General features: G+C 38.4%; 1 protein-coding gene across 1 annotated transcript; it reads left to right on the top strand.

Moving 5' to 3' along the window:
• Positions 1-1,749: 1,749 nt before the first annotated feature.
• On the top strand, positions 1,750-2,643 carry LOC311525782 (G-protein coupled receptor 55-like; the record flags this gene model as incomplete). Its single annotated transcript, XM_084638119.1, has 1 exon — positions 1,750-2,643. The coding sequence occupies one exon, from the start codon at positions 1,750-1,752 to the stop codon at positions 2,641-2,643; it is 894 nt and encodes a 297-aa protein (XP_084494245.1).
• Between the last annotated feature and the right edge of the window lie 7,223 nt (positions 2,644-9,866).

Here is a 9,866-nt window from a genome sequence, read left to right as displayed (position 1 = left end):
TGTCATCCTTATCGTCTCTCCGCATCAGTCTCATTTATGTCATTAATTAGGGGAAAGATACTACTATTGCATGATATCAACAAGCATAACTGAGAATCTGGTTTCCAGTGTGAATACTTGAAATTTCAAGTTAGAAATTTCCTCTCTATGAATATTTGCTGATATTTTCTTGAAATTGGTTATTTCCATCAATTATTCTACTAGTGAATACATTCACTAAAATATTCAAAAGGAAATGTACACAGTGGAGGTTATGAACAGAACTTAAATTAATTCTGTTTTTGTGATTTTTCACTCAGTTTTCTGAGGTATTCACTCAGCTCTAGTTTACCTTTAAATGAAGAGCGCTTAATATCTACAATAAGGAAGTTAGGTGCCTACGCTCTTTGAAAATCCCATGAGGCATCTAACTACATTTAAGCACCTAACTACATTTAAAAATCTGGCCCTAAGTCCCATTTTCAAACATTAATGAGACTTTTAGGCATGTAATACGCTACAGCAGTACATTACAGTGCTGCAACTGTACCACTATAGGCCTTCAGTGTAGATATACACTACAGCGATGGGAGAGGTTTTCCCGTCACTGTAGTTAATCCACCTACCTGAGAGGCAGTAGCTACGTTGACATAAGAATTTTTTTGTCAACCTAGTGCTGTCTACACCGGGGTTAGGGCAGCATAGCTACATCTCTCAGGGGTGTGAATTTTTCATACCCTTCATAGATGTAGCTATGCTGATGTACGTTTTCAGTGCAGACCAGCCCTTAGGCACCTTTTTTGATTTTTGACACTTAGCCACTTTTGAAAATGTTTACCCTTTGTCAAGGTTCCCTCCCCACTCTGAACTCTAGGGTACAGATGTGGAGACCCGCATGAAAGACCTCCTAAGCTTATTCTTACCAGCTTAGGTTAAAAACTTCCCCAAGGTACAAATTTTGCCTTGTCTTTGAACAGTAAGCTGCCACCACCAAGCGTTGTAAACAAAGAACAGGGAAAGAGACCACTTGGAGACGTCTTCCCCCAAAATATCCCCCCAAGCCCTACATCCCCTTTCCTGGGGAAGGCTTGATAATAATCCTCACCAATTTGTACAGGTGAACACAGACCCAAACCCTTGGATCTTAAGAACAATGAAAAATCAATCAGGTTCTTAAAAGAAGAATTTTAATTAAAGAAAAGGTAAAAGAATCACCTCTGTAAAATCAGGATGGAAAATACTTTACAGGGCATTCAGATTCAAAACACAGAGGATCCCCCTCTGGGCAAAACCTTAAAGTTACAGAAAATAGGAATAAACCTCCCTCTTAACATAGGGAAAATTCACATAAAACAAAAGATTAATTAATCCGCCTTGCCTGGCTTACCTATGCTGATTGCAATATTGGAGACTTGGATTAGGATGCGTTGGAGAAGATGGATTTCTGTCTGGCTTCTCTCAGTCCCAAGAGAGAATAAACACATAAACAAAGAGTACAAACAAAAGCCTTTCCCCCCCACCCCGGCCAAGATTTGAAAGTATCTTGTTCCCTTATTGGTCCTTTGGGTCAGGTGCCAGCCAGGTTAGCTGAGCTTCTTAACCCTTTACAGGTAGCAGGATGTTGCCTCTGGCCAGGAGGGATTTTATAGCACTGTATACAGAAAGGTGGTTACCCTTCCCTTTATATTTATGACACCCTTTAATATGTTATCTATCTGGAATATAGAAATATAGTGTTGTTTAATCTTCTCTGTATATTTTAGAAGAGAAATGAATGCCAGCAACTTCAGCAAGGAATGCGACTTTGAGCATGCTGATACCATAATGAAATATTTCCAGATGGTGATCTACATACCTACTTTCATTCTTGGTTTGATTCTCAATTTGCTAGCCCTATGGGTTTTCTGCTGCTTCTGGAAGAAATGGACAGAATCATCAATCTACATGATAAACCTTGCTCTTATGGATCTTCTTCTTCTTTTCTCTCTTCCTTTCAAGATGTACTACTCCATACAAAAGAGGCACTGGTTCTTGTGCACATTTATGGAATCAGTCTATTTTGTCACTATGTATGGAAGTATTTTCCTCATTGCCTGCATTAGCTTGGACAGATATATTGCTATCAGGCACCCTTTCCAAGCTAGGATTTTCCGATCCCCTAAGAGGGCAGGCATGACATGCTGCTGCATTTGGGTTGTAGTTTGGCTTGGCAGCATCCCCATGTATAACTTAAAAAACACTGACAATTTCAGATGCTTCCACAATATGTCAGATCAGACATGGAGCATGCCAGTCATCCTTTCTGTTGAAATCTTTGGATTTCTCATCCCATTTACTGTGATGGTTTATTGTTCTGTTAAGATCATCCAGACTCTTCTAAAAGATAAAAACCAACAAAAAAAGAGGGCTGAGCAAGTTACCAGTGTATGGATCATTGCAGCCAATCTCACCGTGTTCATGGTTTGCTTCACACCAGTCCATCTGGGGATCTTTCTGCAGTTCCTGGTAAGGCAGCACATCATTGTGGACTGCCGTGTGAAACAAAGCATTAGCCTCTTCATTCAGGTGGCAATGTGTTTAGCCAATGTCAACTGCTGTCTGGATGCTATCTGTTACTACTTTACTGCAAAAGAATTTCGCAAGAAAACTTACTTCAGGACTTAGCAAAACCTTTTTCTGTCTCTCAGGCCAGTACTGGATGATTGAACTTCATGCTAGAGAATAATGTCATTTTCTCAGCTAAAGCTTGTCAAATAGATTTCTCGCAAAACTGAAGTTTATTGCTTTTAAATAAGATTACCCAAGTAATCTTGTGTGTGTGCACGCCTGTATTTGGGGGGAGTGACAGAATGTGGGCATGCATGCAAATGTGTCTGAGAGCACATATGCACATAGAATAATATTGTAAGCCTTGTAAAACCGAACATCTTTCTTTTCTTTGAAACAAAACAAAAAGAAAATGTAAAAATAAAGAACAAAAACAAGATGGCTCAGAGGCATAATAGGAAAGAATTTTATCATCTCAAACTGTAAGATGTCTGTTAAAAATCTGAAATAAACTTGCTAAAGTAGAAGAACCCTTGTAGTACAAGTGTCCATTGAAATCTCTCATTCATCCCAAATCGACCTTTACTGAAATAAACAGAAACTGTTAGGGATGGATCAAGAGCAGAACTATTTATCTGAAGCTCTTCTCCATCTTTGGAGGTAACTGTGAGCACAAATTAGGCATGCATTTTGAGTGTGCAGTTTTGCACTTGGCTTATTAAAAAAAAAAACTTAAGAGTCCTGTCAAAAAGTAGTCATCATGACCAGTATAAGTTATCTGGTCCTGGCTTCATATAGTGACGGTTTTCAGAATATCCAACAGGAGCAACATTAGTTTGGGATTTGTGAATGTATCATTATCAGAACTTTTCAAACCAGAGTGGGATGTTTCTGCAATTTTGGCATGAATTGTCCATGTGAAAAAATGAGACTAGTGCTCTTAATGAAACACCATATAAAAGGAATTGTGGTGTAATCTAATGTATTTATCCTTAAGGGCCTAAGGCAAAGATATAGAACAATACATACAAGAAATTTGCTGCCTGCCTTCGCATTGTTTAACTTTGATAAGAGTATTATAAAGGCATATGACTCATGCTGCTAAAATCAAAGGGACTTTCAGTGATGGAATCTATTTTTCATGACCTTTTAACCGCATCATAACAATTTGCTCTTCCTGACTATTCACATAAGAAGTTTCTAGTCCTTGGAGTAAATCAGTTTTTTTCAAATTTGAAAAGAAATTGATTTCCCTAAAAGGGCACAACTGTGCTGTTTTTAAAAGAAAATTGTATAGGCAGTTGATCAGTTGTATTGACTAATGCATATGTGATGCTGCTGTGTATATTTATGCCTGTATTGGATGCATATATGTTTGACCTAAGATGTGTTAGCCAATAATAGGAGAATGACTATAACTAATACATACAAAGAGCTCTATTGCACACAAAGGGCTCTATTGTAACTTGTAATTGGGGCAGACGGGAGAGCTTCTCTGCATTGGCAGATCCCAGAAACAAAATGTGGCTTTCTTAGTGCTGCAGTTTCAGAAACTCCTATTCTTGAGGATATTATGAGTCATTTCTGTCTGCATCAGCCATGTCACTTAGCAAATTGTCAGCTAAAGATTTTTGTGGGCAATAGGGTATTCTTACTTTTAAAAAATTAATGCCTATTTTTATTTTAATTATAGCATTAGAAAACCATATCTTCTTTGAATTTCTTGGGATGACTCTCCAATGTCATAACACTTGTGGGCTCATTTGCATCCTTCAGACTGAATTACTGCTTTCAATGCCTGTACTGGACATTTTCTTTTGAAAACAGTTATAAAAATTAGTCAGATTGCATTCTCCAGGATGAAAATGGGGACTTACAATTGTGATGGTAGAACACAATTGAATTGCCAGAAATAAACTCACAAGAAGGGAAGAAGAGGCCACCAACTCCACAAATTTCAGACAACTAAAAAATAATTTCTAACTATAATCTCCTTCACCCTATCCACTTTATTCCCTGAGAAATCCCATGAGTTCCATCACTCCTCTTTCAGACTGTGTAATTATCTGACAACTTATATTACAATTTAAATAATTTAGCACTCTTTTTAAATAAAACATAACATTTTAAAAGTTACAGTCATAGAACAATATTGATCCTTCTTTTAAAAGTTTTGTTTATTTTGAAAATTAAATTGAGAACCATCTGTTTGAAAATTCTTTTCTTATTTTGCTTCAAGAAGATCTTTCCTAAGTGTTGCTGGTGTAAGTAGCAAAGATACTGGAGGCTCTTTGTAAGCAGGAACAGCAAAACTGAAGAAAGCCGGTGTTTCTCAGGATAAATAAATAAATAAAATCCTCTGGCAGCCAGGAAGGACAATCTCTGACGCGAAGCCAATGATCAGAGCTACTGCATCTGGTGTCAGAGCCACAGCAGAAGGGTTCTGGTTTGTAGATGATTTTTTTACTTATCACCAGAGCAGCAATACCTGTTAGGCTTAAGTGGGGTAGGTGTACAGATTCAGCAGGCAAAGGAAGGAAATATTTGGTTGCTCTCACAGTTACAGGGAGAATCTTAACTTCCGGAGCTTGCCATCACCAGAAAGAGGACAGGCTGGACATCCATATATTCATACCACTGGCCAGAGAGTCCAGGTTGCACTCGGTCCCCCAAATGCAGATGGAAGTTTGCAGGTTGCAGAAGTCCATAATCAGAGGAGCCTCTTGGGGAGATTAAGAGAACTCTATGTACAAGGATCTGCAAGGATTGTGGTCCTATCTGTAGTGAGAATTCAATTTAATTTTTAAAATTAAAAAAATTATGGAATTCTATGTTTATTGTGTCTGAATGTTTTGCTGATCAGATTTGCTTCATTTATGAATAAAAATATAGTTTTCCTAATTGCTAACTCTACAATTTCAGGGCATGATCTGAAAGTCAGGCAGAGTTATTTCTTTGTTATTCATGATCATCACCAATAAGAAAGATTTTGCTGACCAACAGTACTTTTATATAACTCCCTTGTCTTCAAATTATGTCTTCAATCACACATGTAGATGAAAGCAGAATGTGGCCCCGATTTATTTCAAAATCCATAGTAGTGCTGAGTATTTATGACCAATAGGAGTTTAGAATAGTCAAATCTTTTCATCACTAACTTAAGCAGATCTGGTAGTACTATTCAGCAAGGAGATGCCATTTTTGCATCATCACTTTTCAGAGATGAACTGCACTTTTAGAAAAATAAAATCAAGATCAGTCTTTGTAGCTAAACTTTCAATTTTTTTAGTTATTATTTTGAGTATAGCTTCTTTTAATGTAAATTGTTGTTAATTGTTGAAAAACTTATAAAAAAATAAAATAGAGAAGCTCCAACCCCTGAAATCTACAACTATTTTAAGCATGTCATTTTAATAGAACATATTTTATAAGACGTTTACAGCTCTGTAAAGTTTCAGGGTTTTGTAGTTGTGTGTGAATTTTTTTTTTCTGCTTGAACCCCAGACACACCATTTCCCATTTTGCAGACAGAGACAAACGGAACTGGCTGCCCACAGTAACCGGCTGAGATCAAGACTCACAGAGGCAGACTTCTAAAGTACAAGAATACCTCTTTTGCTCAGCTCAGCAGTCTGAAAATTCGTAAGAAACACTTTTGAATAAACTTTGACATTAAAAACAAAAAAACACACTGGTCTTTCTGAGTCAATGCTTTTTCCCATTTGAACTTTCAGGTTGCTCTGAGCAAAACGAGAAGAGCTTTTTCTTCTAATGTTTATTCCTAACACATTCTGCCATATATAGTCACACTAGGAGCCTAAAATTCTTGGACAACAGAAACTCCCACTAGGGTCCGTGCCAGGTATATTAAGATGTTAATGAGGTATAATCCAGATGAAAAAATCAGGTGATGACAGAAAAAAAGTAAGGACCCATTTAAAATTTCACATTTCAACTCTGCTTTCCCCTGCAATCTTGAATAAAAGTTGATTCAAATAACTAAACACTTTAATAACAGTCTGTATTTGATCTGAATTCTTTTGGATAAGATTACTTCTGGACTCGCTGTGATAATGCTGATGAAAAGCAATTTTATTTGTACCTAGTAGTGTGCTTAATAGATTCATTTACAGATTTTAAGGCGAGAAGGGACCATAATGATTGTTTAGTCTGACCGCCTGCATGACAGGCCAAAGAATCTCACCCCTTAATTTCTATATCAAACCTTTGTTTGAGCTATAGTATATCTTTTAGGAAGATTTAAAGACTTCAGGAGATGGAGACTCCAACATGTCCCTTGGTTAGTTGTTCCAATGGTTAATTACCCACACTCTTAAAAATGGTTTCAGAGTAGCAGCCATGTTAGTCTGAATTCGCAAAAAGAAAAGGAGTACTTGTGGCACCTTAGAGACTAACAAATTTATTTGAGCATAAGCTTTCATGAGCTACAGCTCACTTCAGCTACAGCTCACTTCATTGATGAAGTGAGCTGTAGCTCATGAAAGCTTATGCTCAAATAAATTTGTTAGTCTCTAAGGTGCCACAAGTCCTCCTTTTCTTTTTACTGTTAAAAATGTGTCTTATTTTTAGTTTGAATCTGTCTAGCTTTAGCTTCCAATCCTGCATTTCATTATACCTAGTTCTGGTAAATTTGAGAGCCATCTGCTATCAGAAATCTCTTCCCCTTATTAGTAGTTGTTATACTTAACCTTGTCTTGGATAAATTAAATAAACTGAGCTTCTTCTCTCATAATGAGGCATGTTTTCCAGAGACTGAATAATTTTTAAGCTCTTTTCTGAGCCCTTTCCAATTTTTCACAATCCCTATTGCAGTGTGGATACAAGAGATGAACATAGTATTCCACTAATAGTCTCAATAATGCCATATACACAGGTATTACCACCTCCCTACTCCTACTTACTTATGCAACTAAAGGTCAATTTATGCAACTAAGGGTCATGTTCACCCTCATAGCTACAGTCTGATACTAGGTGCTTGTGTTCAGTTGGTTATCTGTCATGACCCGACCCCCCTCCCCACAAGTCCTTTTCAGTGTCACTTCACTGCATTCCAAGATACAGTCCCCGCATCTTGTAAGTGTGACCTACATTCTTTGTTCCCAGATGTATTACTGTAGCATTTGGCTGTAAAACGTATGTTGTACAAATGAGCCCACCTTTCTCTGTAATCCGGATTGGTCCGTCTCACTGACCTGTTCCCAGCATTATTTACCACTTCACCAGTTTGTTTCATCTTTTACATTTTACCAGCAATGATTTTATATTTTTTCCAAGTCATTGATAAAGATATTTAATAGCATAAGATCAAGAACAGATCCCTGTGGGACCCTACTGGAAGCCCCCCGAATGGATGATGATTCCCCATTTACAATGACTTTTTGTGATCTATCAGTTTTTAATCCATTTAAGATGGGCTATATTGATTTTGTATAGTGCTAATTTTTTATATTAGAATGTCATGTGGGAATAAGTCAAATGCCTTACATAAGTCTATTATATCAGCACAGTTACCCTTCTTAACCAAACTTGTGATCCTGACTACCTGACCTCCTCTCCACCCATGTGCCATTCAGCTGAGACACTTTTGCTGACTACTGCTAGATTTGATAATCTGGGGGCAAGGTGTTCTTAGTGGAGGTTCCCTGACTCTAGAACTCACTTCATCAACTGGTCAAAAGAGCCAAAGAGTATTGATGTTCAGAACACAGTGAAAGGACCATCTATTTTCTCAGGTATTTCTATCTGAGGTTGGTTATTGTGTTGAGAGTGTATTGTTAATGGTGGATGACTTCCAATATTGACACTAGTTAACAAGTATTTTTGTGATGGGTGCTTTTACAAGGTAAATAAATATGTATAATGAAAAGGGGCACTGTCGAGTACTTTAGGCCCAAACAAGTGTATATTTTATATATAATGTATTTATATTGCTACATTCCTCTTGTGCTACACCCAATAATCACAACGGGGTGGAGAAGCAGAAAAGTTTATTTGAAGCTTCAAAAAGGTACAGGGAGATTTGAATCTCAAATCCTGTACAACAGAGCAGGAAGTTACACAGGCTTTTATATATCCTTTTTCCCAGCATACTTATCCAATAGCAAGCTGCTCCAAGTATCCATATAGCCAGCCAATCCAGTTCCCAGCTAGTTCCCTGATTCTCTGTATCATTTGTTAAACTATACATAAAGCTGCTTTATTCAGCATTGTTCTTCCATATCTCCCCTGTTTGGCCTTGCTTAGTTTCAGGCAGTCTGACTCTGCAGCATACTGTTGCAGATTCTCAGCATAACTGCTGTGTGTGCCTCCAGGCCGGGGGGGCAAGGACACTTGGGCCTAGCACGCAGAGCTGCTGCGAGTGCCTCCAGGCGGGGGGGGGGGGGGGCAAGGACACCGGGGCCTAGTGCGAGGGGGCTTCATCGACACTCGTGGTCTTCCATCCCCTCGAGTTACCTAGTGGCCATGCCCCAGTGTTCCCAACACTCTCTTCTGTTCCTTAGGCATACAAGTTACATTAATTCTTGTTTTATTAATGCTTAATTCTTAAACTCCCTGCCTGACTCTTCATTTTATGACCATGTAAGTGACTTAATTCCACTATGCAACTCATGTGGTGAAACAGTGTTTTAAGGGAGGATCTAAGTGTGTGTCAAAAGATGGATATCTTTTCCCTACCTAGCATCACAGCATCCTTCAAGCTGAAAGGTGCTATTACAAAGAGAGGTGCTATTTCTGTTGTCTTTGCTCTTTACACAACAATATGAGGAAACCACAGGCACACAGATTGGTTCCAAAGAACCGTGTTTATTAACTCTATACAAACATGCAAGGCCTAGTTATGTGTTTAAGTAATATGCACCTTGGCAACCTTCCAGCAACTTTTAAAATACAGGTTTCAGAGTAACAGCCGTGTTAGTCTGTATTCGCAAAAAGAAAAGGAGTACTTGTGGCACCTTAGAGACTAACCAATTTATTAGAGCATAAGCTTTCGTGAGCTACAGCTCACTTCATCAGATGCATATCGTGGAAACTGCAGCAGACTTTATATATACACAGAGAATATGAACCAATACCTCCTCCCACCCCACTGTCCTGCTGGTAATAGCTTATCTAAAGTGATCATCAGGTGGGCCATTTCCAGCACAAATCCAGGTTTTCTCACCCTCCACCCCCCCACACAAATTCACTCTCCTGCTGGTGATAGCCCATCCTTTCCAGGTGAGAAAACCTGGATTTGCGCTGGAAATGGCCCACCTGATGATCACTTTAGATAAGCTATTACCAGCAGGACAGTGGGGTGGGAGGAGGTATTGGTTCAT

Source organism: Lepidochelys olivacea (assembly GCF_965140295.1).
Source record: "Lepidochelys olivacea isolate rLepOli2 genome assembly, chromosome: 9".
Lineage (NCBI taxonomy): Eukaryota > Metazoa > Chordata > Testudines > Cheloniidae > Lepidochelys > Lepidochelys olivacea.
This window is presented reverse-complemented; position numbering and strand designations above follow the sequence as displayed.